We start from the raw sequence: 24,298 nt of genomic DNA, 5'->3' as shown, positions 1-24,298 counted from the left end.
GTTGCCACAACTGAATCGTGGAAGGGGGGTGGGGGGAGGGGAGGGAAAGATTTGTCTTTCTTACTTTAAAGTTGGTGTTAATCAGCTAACATTTACTTCAGTGATTCTCCAAAATAATAAATTAATGGGAAAAAATTTTTCTCCCATGAGGAATCATAGCAATCGAAATGTTGAAGTGAGCATCACCACAGGAGAATTGGGAAACATGCACGTTCATCTATTAGTTGACACAAGCATGTATTAAGTGCCTAGTACAGGGGTGGGGAACTTGAAGCCCCAAAGTCACATATGGTCTTCTAGATCCCCAGATGTGGCCTTTTGACTGAGTCTAAGTTTTACAGAGCAAATCCTTAGTTCGGATTTGGTCAAAGGGCTGCACTTAAGGACCTAGAGGAGCACAGATTCCTTATCCTTGGCATACTATGTGCCAAGCACTGTGCTAAGCCCTGGGAATACCAAAAGAAGCCAATGACAGTACCAGGCCTTAATGAGCTCATAATTTAATGGGGGAGACCATATGCAAACAACTACGTATAAACAAGGTATATATAGAATAAACAGGAAATGACCAGAGGCAAGGCAACAGAATTAAGAGGGACTGGGAAAGGGTTTTAGCTGAGACTTGAAAGAAACCAAGGAAGCAAAGAGTCATAGATGAGGAGGGAAAACATTTCACAAAAAATGCCCAGAACCCAGAGAAGGAAGGTGACTTCTCTTCAAGAAATTAAGCCATTTTGTTTAGTCCTTCATAAGTTCAAGTTTAATGTAGTAAGCATCAAATTTGAATCATGTATTATACTTGTGCTATATAATATAATTATGATGATGATATATATACTTGGAATATATGATAAACTTCCATATCAGGCAAGTTTTGTTAATTTTGTGAATACTATATGTGCCATATTATGTATGTTGGATAAATAAACTTTATATTAACCCAAATTGTTTATAATGTTTAAAATCTGGACTATCCAAAATTTCACAGAATATCTAGTGAAACACATGGCACACTCATGGTGCTATAGCACCCCCTTCAAGAATCATTGGTTTATTAAACATTTAACTATAGGTAAAGGAATGTAGTGTGACTTGTGAGTAGTTATCATGGAAATTGTAGACAAGGTCACTCCCTTACAATCTCAGGGTGGAAAGAGTGCAACACATGAAAAGAAGTTCATCCTCCCACCACCACTATCACCAGCACCACCACTAAAAAACTAAATAAAAGCAGATTATATAGAAGACTATACACAAAACAGATGTTCAGCCTAGTAGCTGTGACTCAGAGCCAACTATTTCTTTCCCTCTCCCTCTCTCTCTCTTTCTCTTCTCTCTCTTCTCTCTCTCTCCTCTCTCTCTATCTTCTCTCTCTTCTTCTCTCCCTTCCTTCCTCCCTCTCTCCCTCCTGTCTTATCTACACACACACACACACACACACACACACACACACACACACACACACACACACAACAGCTGAGAGGATTCTTTGGCCATTCAGAGATTCTGGGTTAGTATATTCAATGATCTGCTAAATGAGAGAAAGAAGAACAGTGTGACTATAAAGACATAACGAGTTCAGTCTGGTTAAAGCTAATGAAGGAAATACATAATCACTACTCATTATATCAGTCTTAAATACCTCAAGTTTTTAATTTCTTCTTCTTTCTCTACAAGTTTCCTTTCAAGTTCCACTTTAGCCTCCAACACTTCAAATTGAAAATGAAGGATTTTGCTCTCTTCACGTTCCAGGACTCCCTGAAATCAAATACATCAAACTGAACCTATTTTTAGACAACCAAACTCAGAAACTGACTTCTTTTATTTTGATGGAAGATCCATATCATTGATCAGTCAATTAGCCAACATTTATTAAATATTTACTGTATCTCCAAAACTGTGATAGGTGCTAATAATACAAGTACGGAAAAGGGACAGTCCCAGCTCTCATAAAGTTTGTATTTTACTTAAGAGTACATTCACTTGAGAACAAAGGACTTTTTGGAGTTCCTAGGAAAAAAATGTCGCGATTTAACTAAGCTTTTTCAGGGATCTGAGCAAGATCAGAGATAATCTAGCAGTCTGGTCTACTCTGTAACCTTTGACATCCATTCTCATTCTAGCTGCTATTCAACAATTAAACTTTTTAAGGTATTTAAAAATAGGATAAAGAAAAAAATAGTTATAGTAGAGCCTTAAAGCTTGGATTTTTTTGAGAAATCCAACAGTAGGAAATCCCTAGGATGAGGTGATATATACATGAAAGGTAAAACCCAAACATAAAATCATTGAGAAGTTCATGAAGTCATTCAGTAGATTCTTAGAAATAGATTCTCAGAAGCAAGATTATGAAATCACTAATGTGTTGCTTGACTGAGGAAGGGAGATAGTAAAGTGTAGTAGAGTTTTGAATTAGGGAGTCAGGAGGTTTAAATTCTCTTCTCCCCTCTGTTACTAATAGTGGTATGACCTTGACCAAGACCCTTAACTTTAGCATGCCTCAGTTTTCTCATTAAATATAATGACGTGATCTCATCAGTCCCTTCCAATGCCAAAACTGCTATTTTAAAGAGCAGGACACTTATGAAAATAGTAATGTTGATTTTGCTATGTGGTAAGCACTGGTGGATATTTTAAAAATAGACAGTGGGAAGAAATGGGAATTTTAGTCATGCTCACCTCCTACCACCCTGATTTCTAATCTCTCCCCCTCAATCAAAGGGAAACAAGCTAAAAAATATCCCAACATTAGATGACTGTTTCCTCAGAGTGAGCCCATGTAACTCCTGCAGGGGAAACTGTATAACCTCTAACCCTGCAGAATTCACTGGAAAAAAAATTTAATAAAAGAGCTAGAGAAGGTGACCTAGGATAACAATTTAGTTTGAGTTTTTCAGAATGTTTCTGATAAGGTTTCCCATAAAGGTTTACCCAGAAAAAGAAATAAGCCAGTTGTACAAATTGATGGAGCCTATGTTGATGAAGCTTTCATGAATATGGCCAAAGTTGGAATCAAATACATATGGGCAGAGAATAATGCCATCTAGTGGTAACAAATGATTCAAGAAATACAAGAGTCATGGGTAAGACATCTTATTAGGCTAATAAGAACAGCTTATAAGGGGATCTGATACTTCTGACCCAAACTCTTCCCTTGAAGCCAATCACAGTGTATGAAATTTCCACCATTTTTTATATACTCCTTTGGATCGAAGTATTTTCTCCAAGAACCTCTTTTCCAGTGCAAATGTCTTACATTAGAATAAATAATAAAATTGTCTTCATAGTTCCTTCTTTTCCAGGTTCAAACTCCTCTAATTAGATTACAATGGGTTTTTTGGTGTGTTTTGGAGGGGGATCGGTGAGGTAGTCAGGGTTAAGTGACTTGCCCAAGGTCACATAGCTAGTAAGTGTCAAGTGTCTGAGTCTAGAATTGACCTTAGGTCCTCCTGACTCCAGGGGTGCTCTCTTCACTGCACTACCTGGCTGCCCCAGATTATAATCTTCTTGAAAGAAAGGACTGCCTTTTAATTGTCTTCTTATTTCTTTCAGCCTAACACCATTTTATCAAGGACAGTTCTTCCTCTTATCAGATGTGCTCTACTAGTAATCAGGGCCATCTCCAGTCATCCTGATCTGTATCTGGCCACTGAACCCAGATGGCTCAAGAGGAGAGAGAGAGGCCTCACTTAAATTCAATTCACTTGTAAGTCATGGCATCACCTCCTTGATGGCATGGTCTTCTTCGAGAAGGAAGGATAAATAACAACTACAACTAGTAATCTAAAGGACCTCAAATGTTTGTAGATGAAAGGGAGGCAAGACTGACTAATGATTTCCACTTATCTGTGAGGTGGTCTAATGGATTTCAAGCTCTTTTAAGGAAGGAACCATGTTTTTCATTTTTGTATCTCTGCCAATGGTGCGAGTCATTTCTCTGATGTCACTACAGTAACTACATTGCATATTGATAACACTAAATTGATGTTTCTTGAATGAATTCTGTATCCATAGACTTAATAAGTGAAACGTCTTTCTCAAGCAGGAATCTTAACTTCAGAGGTGAGGACCTCTGAAACAATCATCTTCAGTATAGGATATGCTTTTTGGTGAATTGACTCCTTTTGTTATACTCTCAAACAGTCTGTGTGGTACCATTTAAAATGCATTTATTTCTCAAATGCACATATTTCAAGTTGTCTAGGTACTTTTTTCTAAGGGCGAGACAGAATGAACAATTTAATGGAAAGGAAACTTGTTAACAAGGTAATGAATATATCTAGTAAATTGTTATTCCATCTTTCTCATGCATACTGAGAAGAGCATTTTAATCCCCAGATAATACCCAAGGGGAAAAGGGGAATGGAGAGGTAAGAGGCTTTCTTTTCACGAGACCTACATCAAGAAATAATGAAAAAGGCGACATGGCTCAGTGGAAGAAAATATTCTTAGTATTCAAAAGGTCTGAATTTGAAGCTTAATGTCATAGTATGGTAGATAGAATTCTATACTAGCTCCAGAAGACCTGGGTTCAAATCTCCCCTCTAAAATGAGTAAATTGATACCTTTGTCACCTACCTTAGAAGGTTGTTATGAAGCACAAAGGAAATAACATATAAAGTCTTTTGTATACTATAAACATTATTATTACCTAAAATTCTTTATCAGCTACAAAATGCTATGTTGCCTATTAGCTAATATTTAATTTTCATACTAGTAACTGATATTTAAATAACCTTTTCCGTTTTACAAAGGGTTTTACATTATATTTTCTTGCTTTACTCAGTCCTTTAGTTGCATCTGACTCTTTGTGACCCCAGGGAATTGTAGTACACTGGGCCCTTCTATCCTCCACTCTCTCTCAAAGTCTGTACAAGCTCCTGTTTATTGCTTCCATGACACTATTTATCCAATTCATTCGCTGCTGTCCCTTTCTCGTTTTGCCTTCAATAGTTCCCATCATCAGGGTCTTTTTGAATGATTCCTTTCTTAGAGTGTTGACATGAAAGTCAAATGTCATAATGTATGTAAAACAGCTTTTGGAAATTGTGAAGTGTGATACAGCAGCTATTTTAAATTAATATTAGTAAATAATAATGAATATCACCAGTGTTTAACTAGCATTTCACAGTTTACAAAGTATTGGATAAAAATTAATAATGATTGACCAGTGCATATATAAGTACCTAATGACTATGTTTGAGGGAACCTTACATTAAAATCAAGAACTCAAAGAGGTAGAAACACACATATTACAGTAGCTGTCTTACTCAGCACCACTATTCTTGGTGCCAGCAGGAAGAGCCTTGCTTGGTTATGTGTCCCATACCTCAGCTTTTTCTAGGGCCACCTGGGCCTCTGATTTTTCCTTTTCAGCCAATCTCTTGACCTTTTCCATCTCACACAGGTTCTTGTTTCCCTCCCTAATCTGGTCTGTCAGATCAGAGATTTCTTCTAAAGAGACAGAAAGAAGAAAAACCATGTTAGTGATGGGTACCAGCTTCAGTTTCATTAAGACAGACACAGCATTAATATATAGTGACACTCTGTAACACTAATTTCCCCTCCCTTTCCACTCTCCCCTCCCTCTCTCTCCCCTTCCTTTTTAGTGGTGCTTATCCAGACAGGCTGGACTACAGCCAGAGAATATGCATCTTAGAAGAAGCTCTCATCAGCTCCTCTGTTCTCCTATTATGAGGATCCAACAGTCACGGAATGCACAGCTACTACAAACCCACAAGGAATATAGATTTAGACAGATTCCTTCTTTGTCTATATCCTCTCATAACCCTGGAGAAGCTAGAGATGCCCAAGATAGGAGTAGAGTAGACAACAGCCCCTCTAAATTTTAAGTGCATGAGCTTATATTGCTAGCATCATCCTGAATGTAAAGGGAAAGAATCAAGCCTTCAGAACGGTGATGCAGCCAGCACTGCTGGAAATTCAGCGGCCTGATAGTGCTACAGTCATCTTGCCTCATCGTAAAATCTCAAGTACATAAAAGTTATATTGTGAGCCAGGGGGCATCAGAAAGATAATGTGACTTTGGAAGCAGATAATTAGCTACAGGCTGTAGTGCTTCAAGGTCTAATACCAGCTGTGCCCTTCTGACCTGTGCTTGGTGATTCTGTGTCCATCATTTAAATTGTTTGTGCCCAAATTTCATCCTTTTGTAAAATAAGAAGGATGGAAATGCTGGATTCCCTCATAAGGCTATGGCAAAGAAGAGTCTATAATCTTAAAGAGGTTGCAAAATACTTTAGAAGTGCAATTTAAATGTCCAGTAATGAGAAGCCTTAACTGGGGTCACATACTGTGATACGCATTCTCTCTAGAACAGGGTTGACTATGATTGGCGGATTAGGGACAGACTCTGACCTGGACAATTTGTAGCTTCTACTCCTAAATCAACTGTACCCCACCATGCAAGGGAGCTATGAATTCATTATCATGAACTCTTATGACTAGAAGAGAGCAAGCCTTCTTTGTCATCTTGTGTCTTGTTTATATTTTTCTGTAAGGTAGCTAGATGGCATAATGGATAGAGAACTAGACTTGGGAATCAGAAAGACCTGAGTTCAAATCCTTCTTCAGGCATTATTAACTGTGTGATTCTGGGCAAGTGACTTAGCTCCACTGACTCTGTTTCCTCATCTCCAAAATGAAGATAATAACCTCCCTCAAAGGGTTGTTGGAAGGATCAAATGAGATAGTGTATATAAAGGGTGTTGCAGAACTTTCAAGTACTACACGGAAGCTAGCTATTATCATATTAAGTCCTCCATAGGAAATTTATTCAACATACTGGAGGCCTTTCTCAGGTTTTTTTTAAAACATTACAGGGATCCCAGTGCAATACTTGGCCTGTCTATTCATCCCTTACCCTCACAATTTGACTAGCTCATGGTCTTGTCTGGTAGCACATGGACTGAGGTCATCTACAGTGCCTGTCCAAAATGTATATAATGATGTACTAACTCAATGGGTTGTATATATTTGCATATACGGGTAATATATTTTTTTATTCCACTCTATCTTCAGTGTAGATGTCTAGGTTGCTCTCAAGTGACCATGGATCTCATTGAAGGAATTCTTTTGTTCAAGGGCTTATTGAAATCAGCACATCATCTTCTACCAGGAATATCTGGAGAACCTTGCCATACATAGGGAATTCTCTTTGATTTGCACCTTGCATAAGGCATCTACCATCTCCAGAGAAATCTGGAGAATACCATTGGTGAACTTATAACTCCCCATTTTATATCTCTCCTGAAATTGACAGAGACAATCATTTAACACTCTATTTTCACTTGTGTTAATGATTGTAACGTCTTGGTAGCAGGCACTTTGAAAAGAACCTTAAACACTGAATTTTGTTTTACAAAGTCAAAGGTGCATTTTTTTTGTAATCAACAAACTATAGATAGAACAGGATCTTATAGTTTCTATAATTGTATCACTATTTCAGCTGCAAAAATAATTTGAAAAGGCCTTCTCATATTTTCATTAACAATATCTTCAAACACTGGTTTTAAATACTCTTAGGTCACTAGGTCACAAAGCATATGGCTTTCAGGCATTTCATTCAAATGTCTTTTGGCTAGAAAGAAGAGTTAAAGCTAACTCACTCATACCTCGTACTTTAGGCATACTCTTCCCTTGAGAATACTACAAGGAATTCAGAAATTCACTATCAGGTATAGATTCCAAACAGACTTGCTCATCATGATCACTTTTATACTTGTATCAATGCATGGAGGGTAAGGTGGGGAGGAGATAGTAGGGCATAGAACACTGCCCAAACACCTTCCTATTCCCATTCACATTGAGGTACTATGTATTCATTTGAACCCAAGCATTCTAGTATGAATCAGTGAAGGTTCTTATACTCTCCACCATAAACAGACTCTTTCCCCTTTCTCCACATTCATGCACAAACCACTAGGGTTCTCACCTCCTGATACTCTCTCATATATGCCAAACTCACCCTTAGTCAAACTACTGGTCTCACTTTATTCTCCATCCTAAACTCTAGCAGTTCTAACTGCACCCCACTAGCTCTCAGTTCATCTCCTTCCTCCACACACCCATAGGTTTTCTATGATTTGTTTTCAAGATTTCTATCAGAATACCCACATGTATACTTCATGTTTAGTAAATCTTTCCCAGACCCCAGCTGTTTTTAAAACTTTGTACAAGAAGTAGAGTACTTTTGGACCACGAAAATATTGAGAAGTCTTCTCTGAAATGTTAGAAACAATGCAGAGATTCCATTTCTAGACAGGCTAGATGAGTAGAAAAGTCACATCTTCATCTTTTTCAAGTATTCTTATGTACTTTTTCATTTGAGATCTCCCTCACAATTCTTTTCTCAGAATCTCAGGGTCTGAAGAGACTAAAGAGACAACCTAATCCAAACTATACTTATTTAGGAATTGACATTGCAACACTCACAAGGAATGGTTATCTGCTTTTAGACTGAATATCTCTAGTGAGGAAGAGAAAATACTGTTTCCTGGAGCAGCCCATTCCACTTTAGGGTAGTCCTGATTAGGAATATATTTTTCCACTTCAAGTCTAAATTTGCCTTTCTCCAACTTCTAGCCATTGTTCTGAGTTCTTGGATCAAACAGAAAAAGTTGAACCTCCCCCTTTTAAAAGTGACAACCTTTTAAATATTTGCAGGCAGAATTCATAACCTTATTAAGTCTTTATTATTATTATTATCATTAGGGTGAGAATGGGTCTCTCTATCTTGTCCAGGCTGGAAATATAGTGGTCATTCATGGGACTAACTCCAATATTGATCAATACAAAAACTTTAACCTGTTTCATTTTATTTTTTCTGACCTGGAATAGTTCATCCCTCCTTAGGCAGCCTAAAGGTCCTCTAGTCCTGGGGGATCCACTATACTGGTGCCAGAATTAGTGTGGAAACCTGACCGGCTTTAGACTTATTGTAGCTCAGAACTCCTGAAACTAAGCAATCCACCAGCCTCAGACTTTCCAGCATTAGGGACTACAGATAAATGTCAGTGTGCCCAGATAAGTCACTCCTTCTTCAGGTTAAATATCTCTAGTTCTTTCATCTGATTTTCCCATAGCAAGGTCCCCCTGTTTTCTGAATTGACCCTCTCCAGATGCTCCCTCGTTTATCAAAGTGGTCTCTTAAAATGTGGTCCCCCTTTTTTTCTTTCTCTTTAGAAATTTACATGATAACTTTATATTTAAAAGGAATAACAAGTTATACGTGGTAGATTTGCAGTTTCATGTGCAATCATTTTGTATTATACTATACTGTAGAAATGTTTTATTCCATAAACTAAAAATAAAATAAAAACTAGATTCACAAGCTAAAATAAAATTCAAGTGTGGCATCCAGAACTGACAAAATATCCTAGATGTAATCTGATTACATCAGAATACTGCGAGACTACAGCCTCCCATGTTCTGGGCATCATTGACATCACATAACATTCATGTATTTTGGCTGTCATGTCATACAGTGGTTCATAGATTTAAAGCTGGAAAAGACATTAGCAATCATTTAGTCCAGTATCATTTTTATAGATGGTGAAGCTGAGGCCCAGAGAGGTTAAATGATTTGCTTGTGGTCACACAGGTAATGAACCACAGAATTAGGATTCAAACTCAGACCCTGTGACCTTAAGTATCCTTGTAACTACAAGATACTCTTATCGAATATTCATTCCATTAAATAACACCTCTCCTGACATATTTTCCCATGAACCTTCATCTTGCCATCTCCCCATATCTATGAAGCTGATTATTTTGAAATCAAGTTGCAGAAAGACTTCCCATTTATCTCTACTTCATTACATCACCTTCTACTTGACCCAGTGTTCCAGCCTATTGAGATCACTTTGGTCTACAACACCCAGTTCCTCAGTGCTTGAAGTAGCAACACAAAGGACTACACAAACATAAGGCAGAGTCCTAGTTACAGGAGTACATAAACACTGTGTCAAAGTTGTTTTCTCCAGTTCTGTGGTCTGCTCAACCTACCATGGAGGTTTTTGTTTTCTCTTTTCAGAGCCTCCTGGTTCACTGTAATCGTTTCATAAGCTTGTTTGAGTTTAAACAGCTCTTTGCTAATACTTTCTGCCTCCATCTGAGAGGCTTCCAGCTCTGCTTGGGAGTGATCATACTTCTGCTTCCAGTTAGTAAGGACTTTGTCGAAGTCCCTCTGCTTCTCATCGAGGAAGGCTGCTGTACAATGGACCTCCTCCAGGTCGGACACTACATCTTCCAGCTCCAAGCGAAGTCGTTGCCTTAGCTTCTCAAAGGAGGTGCTTTTGGCCTTGGCTTCCTGGATGGCCTCTCCAGCAGCCTGAAGGCAAAATGCTAGCTTCTTCCTAAGGAGAAGAAAGGGTTGATAAAAGAAGCCCTACTAAGAGAGTCCATCAAACTTTATCTTTGAATCAATATAGTAAAATACTTAGCAAGAGGGATCAGACATATGATTTTATATATGTGTGTGTGTATATATACATATATATACATGAATGTATACATATATATGTATATACACATAGATGAATGGATACACAGACAGACAAACAGACAGACAGAATGGAAAGTTATAATCTTACACTAATCTGATATCATCCAAACATTCTGAAATATTTTATCAGTTTTGAGGGCTATATATATTTATATATGTGTGTGTATGTATATATGTGTGCATATGTATATATACATAAATATATGTGTATGTATATAAATGTATTTATATGCACATGCATATAGATGCATATGTACATATATAAACTGTGTAAATATACATATATATGCATACATATTTCAGTAATATTTAGTATTACTATCAATATACTTAGAATGCTATTTATAATATATATACATGTATGTGCATTAATGTACACACATATATTTCAGTTATACTTAGTATTACTACCAGTATACTTAGCGCATAACACGCACACATTTCTACACATAAATGTATGTATGTGTGTATGTTACTGTTTAGTTGTTTTTCAGTTACATCTGACTCATCATGACCCCACTTGGGGTTTTCTTGGCAAAGATACCGGGGTGATTTGTTATTTCTTTCTCCAACTTATTTGACAGATGAGGAGACTGAGGTAAACAGGATTAAGTGACTTGTCCAGGATCATACATCTAATAAGTGTCTGAGGCCAGGTTTGAATTCAGGAAGCTAGAGTCCAGAGGCAGCACTCTGTTCACTGCACCACCCAGTTGCCACCAGGACTGGGGATATACTTTTAGGACATATCCTGTAGAGTAGACATTTATACAACATGTTCAAGTCAGAACTCATTATCTTTCCCCAAAAGTCTACCCTATTCCAAACTTCCATTTTACTTTTGAGGGCATCACCATCTTCTCAGTCACCTAGGCTCACACCTCAGTGTCAACCTCAACTTCTTTCTCTTACTCATCATATATATATTCAATCCATTGCCAAATCTTGTTGCTTCTTTCTATTAAACATCTCTTGAATACATCCCCTTCTCTCCTCTCACACAGCCACAACCCCAGTTAAATCTCTTTTCACATCAGGCCCGGCCTTGTCCCTCCATCCTCCACTCAACTGCCAAGATTATTTGCTAAAGCTTAGGTCTCACCAAGTCACTCTACTGCTCACAGAACATCAGAAGCTCCCTATTGCCTCCAGGATCAAATAAAAGTCTTCTGTTTGGTATTTAAGTTCTTCATAAGCTTGTTCCTTCTTGCCTTTCCAATCTTCTTACGTTTTACTCCCCTCTACTCAATCTCCTGTCCTCCCCATGCTTTTGCACTAGTTGTCTCCCCACTCCTGGAATTATTTGCCTTCCTAAAATCCACCTCTCAGTTTTTTCTCTTCTTTCAAGACTCAATTTAAATCTAATCTTCTCCTGAAGACCTTACCTTAGACAATAACTCTTATGATCCAGGGCAAATCATCTAATCTCTTAACCTCCTCTTTAAAATAAAGGGGTTGGATTTGATGACAACTAAATTCCCTTCCAACTCTAAATATATGAAGGAGAGGGGAGGTAATAGACATTTATATACCACCTTAAAGAACCAGGCATTGTGCCAAGTGCTTTTACAAATGTGATCTCACTTGATCCTCAAAACAACCCTGGGAGACAGGTATTATTATTATGCCCATTTTACAGTTAAGGAAACTGAGACAAAAAAAGACTAAGTGACATACAGCCAGTAAAATATCTGAACCTTCTTGACTCCAAGACAAGTGCTCTCTATCTACCGCACATATGAAAATAAATAATATTATTATACTATATAATATTTACATATTACATAACAGCATTACATAAAGTAATTATGTATTACATGATAAAATTGTTTCATATATTAGACAATATTATTACCCCTGCACATTTTGCAATGTGTGATATTATACTACAAGCATATAATATTATATACTGTGACAATATATGATACAACACTGTATGGCCTTATGGTTGTAAGAAATAATGTCTCAAAAAACAGCAATGAGACCTGAAGAAGGAGGAAAAGGTATGTAGACAACTTAGCTTGAAACCCATAGCTAAAAAGCATTTATTAACAAAATTAGAGAAAGGAGAACAAATAGAAATGAAATCGATAGACCAACCAAGATGTCTGTATTGACTGAGGCCTTTTGCAACCTGGCTGTGACCTATCTTTCCATCCTCCTTATACTTTACTTCCCTTCACCTCCACCATGGTCTGACTAAACTGGCCTCCTTATTGTTATATGATCCATTCTTCTGTCTCTATGCCTTTGCATTGGTTGCATCCATGCCTGCAATCACTTTCTGCTCACCTAAAAGTCTCTGACTTCCTTCAAAGCTCAGCTAATTGATGATACCTTTTATCTGAAGCCTTTCTTTATTTATTTACCCCCAACCCAACCAGCTGCCAGTGCCTTCTCTCTCAAATTACCTTCAATCAATGTTGCAGATATTCAGTAGATATCTCTATATATACATGTCCTCTCCCTTGACTACACTCTAAGTTCCTTAAATCAAAGACTATCTCGCTTTTGTCTTTATATCTCATCACTTGGCATAATACCTGGCACACAGTAGGTGCTTAATAAATACTGGTTGATTGATGGTCTCGATATCACAGATTACAGTAGAACCACCATCTATGAACTTTAACAATTCGGTATGTGGTATGCCATATGAGGAGAATGGAAATGGCATTCATAAAAATAAAGTTGGAAAAAAATGAATGGACTATATCTACCAAGGGGTCACCCAACCTTAGCTTAAAACATATCACTGAGGTGGGAAGGGATCCTACCACCTCCGAAAGTGACTATGCAACCTTTAGGTAGTTTGCATTGTTAGGGAGTTTGTCCTTTTATCAATCGGCAGCTGTGCAACTTCTACACACTGCTCTTAGTGTTTCCTTTCGGGATTAAGTAAAATAAATGTAATTCTAGTTCCATGTTACAGCTTTGTAAATACTTGAAGGTAGTTGTCATACCTTCTCTTCTCTGGACTAAACATCCCTAACTTCCTTTAAGCAATTCTCCAGCGGCAAATACCTGATCAAATACAAAGGAAATCCATGTTGAAAGCAACATAATTTTAAAGCCACTTAAAGGTTGGTTTTAGTCCTTAAAGAGAGGATGATTATAAAACATTATAAAAATCAACAGATAGTGTTAATATAAGAGAGAGAGAGACAGAGAGAGAGGGAAAGACAGAGAGAGAGAGAGAGAGAGAGAGAGATGATTAAGAAGATTTCAATTAGCTACTGACCCACAGACTTACTATCTCATTGTTGTAAAATTATCAGAATGACCTGAGCATATAGTCAGGGAATCCTTGATGATGTGGGGAGCTAGGTGGCATAATGGATAAAGTGCTGGGCCTGGAATAAAGAAGATTCACCTTTGTGAGTTCATATCTGGCCTCAGACACTTACTATCTGTTTAACTTTGTTTGCCTCAGTTTCTTCATCTGTAAAATGAGTTGGAGAAGGAAATGGCAAACCATTCCTGTATCTTTGCGAAGAAAACCCCAAATGGGATCACAAAGAGTTGGATGTGATGAAAAACAACTGAAAAACAACAATCCTTCATTACCATGGCAAGATATGATTGTTATTATATGAGAGGGAAGACATAGACTTTCACAGATAATACTCTATAACAGACCACAATTTTGCAGCCACAAAACTGATTGAAATGTATAAAGTTTTCACTATTCATTTTATTATATTTAAACCAACATGTATTAAATGCCTACATGTACAAGCCAATGAGTCAAATGCTTTTTTGTTATCCATGAGAGTAAAATACAGTAAGAAATATATTTCTCCAATAAAATGTCTCCCATGCGTGTGTTAGTCATATAAAATTGGTTGATAAATTCAACTATTAAGAGAGTTCAGTTTCTAGATTCCTCAAGGTAGCAATATTAATCAAGCAAGGCGATGTTTTATAACATCCTCAGCAAAGGTGTTTACCATTTTTGATACAAGTGTTTTCTGCTCAGAGTCCAAAGGAGAGAATGATTTTCTACACAGATGAGATTCTCCAAATATTCTTCGCCATAGATAATACAGTACTGTGGGGATTATACTATATCTTGGTATATCCCTCTAGATCCAGTGAGGCACCAGTATTCCACTGCCTCCCACCTTGACTATTATACAGAACCACCAATTTACCATCTGCCCTCCTCACACCATATACATAACAACCCTCTGCCCACGTTTCTCAATTCCTACATTTTGTTCAAGATTCATAATCAAATCAATATTGCTACTGTGAAACAGTAGAGCTCCACTCAAAAGTCCTGGGATTCTGAGTTGCAGACTACCTATGTTGATTCTCCTTTCCATGGCCTTATTCATCCTTCTCATCCCCTATCTATCCTGACCTTCCATCATGCCCTTTGGAACCCCCAATCTATTGCCACTCATATTAAATCTCTGCCCTTCCCCTAGAAATCTCCATTTAATTTTCAACATGCATTTTCTTCCTTCTCAACAGTACAAAAAGCTCCTGAAGGGGGACATTTTTGTTTTTGTCTTTGTATCTCCAGTTCCTAACACAGTTAATGGTGCGTTGTAGGCACTTAATAAATGCCCACTGAATTTAATTGAATTGAATACTACAGTGATACCCTAGTGAGTTTCATAACCACTCAAGAGACTAGCATAGAAACAGGCTGACACAGACTGACAAGCAGGGAAAAATCAAGTAGATGAAGAATGAATATTTTTCAGATCATGAAATGCATTTGGATGGACAGTACATTGAGCTATTCGATCAGTTCATATATTTTAGGCGAAAAGTGAGTATGGACAATGAACTGGGTTCATACTTGAATAGGATGAGGAGATGGGGCTGCATCACATTTGGGAAATTGCATGGCTCTTTCAATGATCTCAAACTGCTCCCTGCTGCCAAAGTACATCTTTTTAACATGAATATTCTCCTGATGATGCTATATGACTGCAAACCATGAAACACGACCCCCAAAGAACTAAAATATGCAAGTGGTCCAAGAACAATATGAAAATGCATGGTAGACATAAATAGACTGAGCATGTTACATAGGGGTGCCACTTTCTCATGCACAGAAAACATCATTCATGATGTACTTTTGACTGGAAAAGGGGACGGACCAGTTTTGCCATCAAGAGTGAGGGATGACAGAGGGACATGCTGAGATTACACTGGTCATTCATGAAACACACAAAGACCCAGGGGAAGACCTGGGAAGACAACACTGGGCAGATAGGAATAATAATAGCAGCTATTTCATAATGTTTGGATGTATAGATCAAATGAGCTAATGTATGAAAAGCACTCTGTGAATAAAAGATATTTACCCTCTATAGAGTAATATTTGCCCTCTATAGATGAACATAGACCTCTATACAACTTATCTTCAGGTTGAGAATGCATGGGTGCATGACAGTCTGTATCCACGAAGAGAATATTCCTACTGTAATGAACTGTAATGAGGCAACTGAGGCCATAATTGATAGTGTTGGGACTTGGAGTCAAGAAAAGCTGAATTCCAATTCGGCCTCAGACTAGTTGTGTGACTCTGAGGAAGTCACTTAGCCTCTTAGAGCCTTAGCTTCCTTATCTGTAAAATGGGCACAATCAACCTTAGAGTGCAATAAAGATCAAAGGAAACTATCTATGTAAAGCATTTTGTAACCTTAAAATGTTACAGAAATGTGAGCTATTCTCATTGTTATGAGCTCATAGCTCCATTAAAATCTATTCAGCACTTTTATGTTTACAAGGGGTTTTTCAAAACAACCGTGTAAGAGTTACCAAAGACAACATTATTCTTATTCGAGGAGCCTACATGAGGAACCAGACTCAGCAATATTAAATGATTTGCCCAGAGTTATAGAGCTAATAAGTCTGGATTCAAACCCATATCTTCTTGTTCTAAATTGTTCTATTTATACCACACTGGAATAACTTGAAACCCAATACTATAGTGGACAGAGAGGCTCCTGCATGTCTGTCTGCAAGGGATCTGAGAGTTACCTTGTCGAGAATCTTCATTTGATAATATTCTTGCCCTGGACCTTCTTGGTTTTGTTTTATTACATCTCACTTGGCAATATTATCAGCACCAGTGGGTTCAGTTATGCTTTGCAGATTATATACATATACATATATATATATATATACATATGCACACACATACATACACATATATATGTGTGTATATATACACATAAATATAATATGAATATGTACTAGGACTGGATAAATACATATACACATATACATACATATATACACACATACACCTACACACACACATACATCCAGCCCTCGTTTCTCTCTTGAGTTACAGTCCTACATCACTAATTGTCTTTTTTGGTCTTCCCAGACTCAGTAAGTTTAAAACAGAAGTACTATCTTTAAAGTCACAGAGGCTCACAACCAGGGTATCATTTTCAGCACCTTGCTCACATCCACCCTAGATATATAGTCTGTTACCAAATCTTGTTAATCTTTCCTTCATGTCTCCTATATATCTCCTCCCCCATTATACAACCTTTTCCTGAGCTCAAGCCCTCATGACCTCTCACCTGAATTACTGCAGTAACCTCATAATTAGTCTCCCTTAAGTCTCTTCCCAACTCTCTTCCATCCTCCATTCAGCTGCTAGAGTGATTTTGCATAAGCCAAAGTATGACCCTGTTACCTATCCAATGCAATCAATTCCAGTGGCCCTCTATTCCCTCTGTTTGCATTTAAAATGCTTAATAACCTGGCATTTTCAGTGTTCTTACACTTTGATCTCTACATACTCTGTGATCCACATACAATGACCTACTTACTATACTTTGCACACTACACTCCATTTTCCATCCACGCCTTTATATAAGCACTCCCTTATACTTAGAATGGTTTTCCTCCTCACATCTACCTCTTAGTCTTCCTGCCTTCCTTCAATCAGTTAGTCAGTAAGCATTTATTAAACACTTACTATATAACAGGCACTGTGTTAAGTGCTGGAGATATGGGCAAAAACAGTCACTGCCCTGAAGAAGCTCACTACGTTCTAATGACTTCAAGACTGAGCTCCACTTCTACTCTCTTCAGGAGCCTTCCCCCAGTCTCCCTGACTTTACTTGGCCACTCCTACTGAGAGTTGCCATTCCTACTAAGATTTTTTACCATCTACTTGGTATACATCTTGTATGTATCCTATTATCCACATGTCATCTCTCCTCTTAGGATATGACCTCTTTAAGGATAGGGGTTGTTTCTTGCCTTTCTTTATCTCCCAGAACTTAGCATGATGTCTGACATAGAGTAAATGATTAAATGTTTTTTGATTGACTTATTGCTAAGTATTCAAGTGCTGAATCTGTGCAAAATGTTTGAGGGGTGCTGGGTTGGGAGGGAAGCATAAGAAGCCATGTTTAATATAGATCCCACCCTCAAGAAACTTATTATTTAGAAGAAATAAAAAGGAGACACTAGAATGGGAATAAAGAAGCCTACATTCTACTTTTAAAAAAGTAACCAGATAGGTCCTCAGTTTCCCACCTTTAAAGTGGGTATGCTGAAATGTGTGCCATCTCCATCCTGACATGTTTATGAAATAGTGAGCTTTCCCTTAAGTTTCTGAGATGAAAGCATGAACCAGACAGAGCTTGATTTATTTATTTTTGCTACTATTTAAGAAGACAGAAAATAAATTCTCCACAAGCCATTAATGACAAATAATGGATGGGTTGATATCCCTGACCTAATTAACGTCTATTCACTCCAAGACCAACTCCAACAGAACGATGTAATCATCCAACCAGACTCCCCCTCATTTGCTCCTCTGCTCTCCTTAAAAAAAATGTAAAAACTCATCAAAGTAAAATGAAAGATAGCTGCCTTTCCATCCATCTTCCATCATTAGAGGAGGAAGAATCTCACTTCAAAAGCAAATGCTATATTTAGAGTTGAGGAGGCATTTCATTTCAAAGTCCCACTTCTCTATTGCCCACAGTTTTCAATAACATCTGATGCAGGTATTTTTAGTGTCTGTCATGCCAGGGCCCTTTTAAAGTGACTGTGGATATAGAGACAGATCACTTTCTACACCTCTGGGACAGAATACAACGCTGCTCGGGGACAGCTTTATGGGAGGGATTGAAAAGAGAGAATGCCATCAGTTGAAGCCAGTAGAGGAGTTTAGTTGTCCGCTCTGATTTGGGCCAAGATAACAAGTGAAGGACTCATTCTTTTGAGCAAAGCTCTGTCATGATCACAGACCCTCATGGCAACCGTCTGACATCTTTTCTGAAATAGACCCAGTTCTTCAGGATCTTAGAACAAAATGCTTCAGTGGCTATGCTTGATGCTTTACTAGCGATTCTCTGAGCCAGCTGAGAACTACATTTCTGGAGTTTCTATGGAAAACCAGAAAAATCTTTGCAACAAGTTGTCAGTGAAATTCATTTTCTAACCATAGCATTTAGCTTGGGTGGTCTGAGTATGCTTTAGAGTTGTTGTTGTTTGCTTCTTTGATTTAAGCAGGGGGCAGCATGGTACATTATACGGTGGAAAGATCACGGACATTGCTGTCAGTAGATTTGGGTTAAAACTTTACCTTTGACATTTGCTGCCTTTGTGATCTTGGACAAATTATAACCTCTCTGTGCCTCAGCTTCCTGGAAAATGAAGGGGCTAGGCTCTGTGATATGTAACGTCCCTTCCATCTCTAAATCTATGATCTTGTGGAGACCTAGGTACAAAACCTGCCTCTGTCATTAACTACATATGTGCCCTTAGGCAAGTCACCTAACTTCTCTGGGTCTCATTTTCCTCATCTGTAAAATGAAAGCATTGAATTAGATGACCTAGGTAGTTTAGTGAATAGAGCACCATACCAGGATTCAGGAGGACCTGAGTTCAAATCCAGACTCATATACTTATAAGCTATGTGACCCTTAGCAGTCACTTAATCTCTGTTTGCCTTAATCCACTAGAGAAGGGAATGGCTAGTCACTCCAGTATCTTTGCCAAGAAAACCCCATGGACAAGGTCCTGGTGCATTGTGGTCCACAGGATCACAAAGAGTTGGACATGAGTCAACAACAATAACAAAGTTTTCTTCCAGCTCCAAATCTATGATCTTCAGATTTCTTATAACAATTGAATCTTTTCAGTACCATGACAAAAGTTGTAGGTAGAAAGGTGTTATCACAGGTCCGTGACCCACTTTTCACTGACCTCTTATAGACCACATATATGAGGCCTAAGTGCAGAGACATGATGGCAATGTATACCTACATACCCATAAGCATGCATGCACACACACATACACACACACATGTGAACACACACATACCCATACACAGAAATAGACCCAATTATTTTGGGGGCCAGAATGGGACATGGCTATAAGTAAGGGCATCTTTCCAAGCCACATCAGTCAAATTCTGATCTTTTCACTCGTCAATAGAATTAACTGGAATACTAAGTTCATCTGAGGACAGTACAAAGATGGCACCACTTACTTGACATCCTCAAATTCTTTATTCTTCTGGGGAGTATGTGTCTCATAGTGAGTCCTCCAGTGCACCACTTCTGTATGCCCCTGGGTCAAGGTCCACAGCAGTTTAGTTCTGGCCTCTTGCTCTTCCCTGTATCGCCCCTTCAGAAGATCATAATCATGTTTTGCCGACTGCAGGGCATGTGCAAGGATTTTCTTGGACTACAAGTGACAAAGGTAACTTTGTTAAGTACAGCTTGGGAATTGACCAACCCACCCACAACAAAACAAAGTCCAACAATATATTCTATTTCCAATAGAGGCTATGCTGAAATAGAAAAAAATTGGAACTATAGAACACTGAACCAAGAAAGGAAAGATTAAAATGTTTTTTTTTTAATTGCTGCTTTCATAATTATATAGGAGAGATTAATTTGTTCAAGCTTGTCCTTATTAGAATATTTGGACACCTTGGGCATGTAGACAAATAATTCCAAGTAGAAGGGAACAGAACTTTAAAGTGAAAATATTCATCATCCTTTAGGCAACAGGAAATATGTCTTATAATGTGCATGAGTCTAAAAAGTCACAGAGTCTTTCTCTTACACTATATCTCCTCTTCCCTTTAGAGAATTCCAGCATTAAAAGGGAAATTAGATGCCTTTATCCAAACTATATCTGACTAAGAATGTTTTTTACCAGCATTCCTGACAAGGATCATCAAACCCAGTTTGAAGATCTATTGTAAAGAAGAATGAGTTCCAGCAAAACCAATCGAATCTCCCTTCATGTAAAAGCTTTTCAAAGACTTAGTCATGGAATAATGAAGTTAAAGTTTGAAGGGACTCTAGGGGCTGTGTAGTTTAACTCTTTAATATTATAGTTGAGGAAACTTAGACCTATAGAAATTGTGTCATTCTTTGCATCTCTTCTGCTTTGCATAGTGCCTGGTACACATGGTAGGCAATTAAGAAATGCTTGTTGACTTTTCCATTTCTGCCATTTTGATTTAGAGATCAATGGAACCTTATAGTCCCTTATAGTCCCTGTTGTTTTACAGAAGATGAAACTGAGGCCTAAGGTTATTCAGATAGTAAACATCAGAGATAGAATTGAAACCCAGGTCCTGTTTCCAAATCCAGTACCCTTTCCAATGTACTGTACCTCCTCATAAGCTATCATATCCCCCTAAGTCTTCTCTCCAGTTCTTTAAATCTCCATTTGTATGACCTAGTCAGCAGTACCCCTATCATCCTTTTGCCCTTTTCTGAATTATCTCTAGCTTGGTGATCCAGTCAACCCAGCAGTATATTTTCATAAAAATCTCATCTGGAAAGCAAAATGATAACATTTTACAGACAGCTGACTGAAGGAGTTTCTAAAAATATCCAAGGATATTTTACAGAGATTTGCCATAACTCTATCCTTGAAACTCATGACTTATTGGTGGGACCACTTCATACCAGGGTTATTTTTGTCTTTTGGTAACTGAATCTCCTTGAATGAGTTATTAGTTGAAACTATCTTATACCAAATTTTATTCTATAATGGCATCGTGAGAGTAGTACAGATCAGAACCCTCAAGAAATAAGATTTTTCTTATCCTAACTTTGATATTACCCACCATTGTGACTCTGGGCAAATGACATAACCTCTTTGGGTGTCAGTTCCTGCATCACTAAATTAAAAAACTAAGAATTAAAAATTAGATGAGATGATTTCTAAGGTCCTTCCTGATTTTAGAGTTCTATGATTCCAAATTCATACACCTCAATCGCTCATGGTAATTGAGATTCTGTTGGCACTGTATGGCTTATTAGCAATTTTATCTTCTCTCAGAGGAAGACATATTTATTATTTTTTTATGATTTGCTGATAATTTTAACAACAAATCCAAAAATATTGCTGATCAAATAAAGCTATACAGTTATCATTCTGTCTTCCACATACATTTAATTAAACATTTCATTAAACATATCACTGTCAGGGATTTCCTTTTGTAAATGCCTAAGACTTTTCCTTCTCCTTACCTCTTTCTATAGTGATAAAAGCAGAATGAATAAATATGCCTTACTGGCCCTTAATCTGACACACTATAGAGGAAATTTGAATTCCTGAGGCAGAATGCTTAGTAATCAAAGTTTATTTGTGAATATTGAAATCTTCCTGACACATACAGTACCCAACCTCTCTTTTCCTATAATTTGAAAAAAAAAAGTACCTTTCCTAATTCATTTGAAACTAAATGCCTTTTAGGACATCTCAGGTCTAATTGAGAAAAAAAAATTGTCAAGGACTATTATTGTTTGGTTCTCATAGATGAACTCCTACTGTGGAATAAGAAAATCATTACTTCTGTCTCTTGTTTCAGCAGTTTTCTCAGTTCTTCAATCTGCAGAGTAAAGTTACTCTTTCCTGTGGAAAGTTTGCTTATCAGAGTCTCCTTCTCCTCCAGCTGCCTTGAGAAATCATCTAAAGAAAAAATTCACCAAATGAGTCACCTGAGACCTTCCTGGGCCCCACCCCTTGCTTCCCTCACCTAGTACATTGACCTACCTTTTTCACTCTCAAGCTTTGACTTCTGGGTAGTAACATCATTTACCAATCTGGCCATCTCTTCAAGTCTAACATTTGTTTCACTAAGTTGGTTTTCAAACAGTTTACAGACCTTCTCAGCCTTTAACTAAGCATTGGGAAGAAAAAAGACAGGAAGTTGATTATAGCAGAGTGACCTATTTTTAGAACAAAGGAATTCATCTTTATTCTTGACTTAGTCCTCAGACTAGCTGGCAGATATGAGTGCATTTGATGGTTGTCTGGAAGGAAAGCACACAGATGATTCAGTAGTGGGGTTAATTTATTGAAGCCTAGGACAGGGACTGAACCTATGATTTCACTGGTATAAGGAACTCCCGGGGAGGAAACTCCCTCTACCAATGCAGGTCAGCATGTCATGGTGTTGGAGAGGTGCCTAGAGCACTGAGCTGTTAAGTATCTTGCCCAGGGTCACACAGGATGCACTATGTGAGAGGAAGGACTTAAACTCAGGTCTTCCTGACTCTGACACTACTTCTCTTAGCTCTCCCTCACTCAAATCAAAGTCAATTGCAAGTTATGTCATCATTTCCCTGATATCATTGTCTTCTTTGAAAACAAAGGAGAAACACAATTGAAGGAATATAGGGTAATGGAAGAATTTATTTGTATCTTCAGAGATTGGGAAAGAAACCCTAGCCAGATGCCCTCTTAACCCAGGTCCTTGTTTCATGACCTTGGGAGTATCTCAGACCCAGAAGAGCTAAGACAAAATGAAGATCACTAGAGGAACATATCTAACATACCCTGAGCAATCCATTCTTTTCTCCTGCTGAGGCATTTATAGTCTTCAAGAGGCTTGGATGGTTACACTCCAGCAATGCCCTCCTGATGTAACTAAATCTAAGAGCTTACATACTTCCTAGGGAAGTCTTGTGTAAAGCAACTCAAAAGTTGACAAAGTTAGAGAGACTTAAAGATATGAGATTTTATCTCTGGGAACTGCATGAAAAGTGATAGCTGCATGGCACATTGGTGTGTGTTTATGTATGTGTGTGTGTTTGTGTATGTTTGTGTGTGTGTGTGTGTACATGTGGTTCACAGTGCCGCTTAACAAAAGAAGCATAGATTTTAGGGATCTATGAGACCCAATTAAACTTCCTAATTTTAAAGGAAGAAACTGAGGCCCAGATATGTCAAATGCCTACAAAGCTAATAAGTAGTAGAGCCAGGATGTGAATTTCAAAATTCATCCTATTATTTCCCTCAGCCTTATCAGTGATTTCAGGCCAAGGTTGAGCAGGAAAAGTGACTTGGCTTGGCTAACGTATAGAGTGAATCAGGGACAGGCATAGATTGAGGAGTGTAGCTACTTTTCCCTGCTAAACTTAAGAGCACTAACTGCATAAAGGCACCGTTCCTAAATCTAAAGCAAGTATAAGAAACTACAGTGTCAGGTCCCTTGAACAGGTCTTGGAACAGAGATGAGGAAGAGGTCAGGAGTTTGAGTTCTGAGAACCTGGTCCAAACACTATAAATCCTTCCAAAGAAGCACAATCAGGTATTAAAAATGAGAAGATTTCATGAAAGCCTAGGGAGGGTCCTTTCAAGGAGGAAGGGTTTAATAGGTAAGCCTGATTTAAAAGACAGTTGTCAGAGCAGTTGTTACGTTGCTTCAGAGAGCGTTCTTGCATTGGCAGAGATTAACCACAATCTCTGATGTGGCCTAAACTATTGAAACTATCGTGGATTCTCCAGCGGAGGATATGAGC

The 24,298-nt window shown here is 38.0% G+C and overlaps 1 protein-coding gene across 3 annotated transcripts in view; it reads right to left on the bottom strand.

Annotated features, from left to right (window-relative positions):
- Positions 1-24,298, bottom strand: part of MYH15 (myosin heavy chain 15) — a 92,338-nt gene that overhangs the window by 43,324 nt on the left and 24,716 nt on the right. For all 3 annotated transcript variants that reach the window (XM_072614059.1, XM_072614058.1, XM_072614060.1), the window contains 6 exons: positions 22,548-22,674; positions 22,345-22,463; positions 20,017-20,213; positions 10,027-10,376; positions 5,330-5,454; positions 1,643-1,758 (listed from right to left, as the gene is read on the bottom strand). In XM_072614059.1, the coding sequence (XP_072470160.1) occupies positions 1,643-1,758; positions 5,330-5,454; positions 10,027-10,376; positions 20,017-20,213; positions 22,345-22,463; positions 22,548-22,674 (1,034 nt within the window). The remainder of the gene's footprint in view (positions 1-1,642; positions 1,759-5,329; positions 5,455-10,026; positions 10,377-20,016; positions 20,214-22,344; positions 22,464-22,547; positions 22,675-24,298) is intronic.

The sequence above is a fragment of the Notamacropus eugenii genome, chromosome 5 (assembly GCF_028372415.1).
Source record: "Notamacropus eugenii isolate mMacEug1 chromosome 5, mMacEug1.pri_v2, whole genome shotgun sequence".
Lineage (NCBI taxonomy): Eukaryota > Metazoa > Chordata > Mammalia > Diprotodontia > Macropodidae > Notamacropus > Notamacropus eugenii.
The sequence above is the reverse complement of the archived record's forward strand: the minus strand, read 5'-3'. Positions and strand labels throughout refer to the sequence as shown.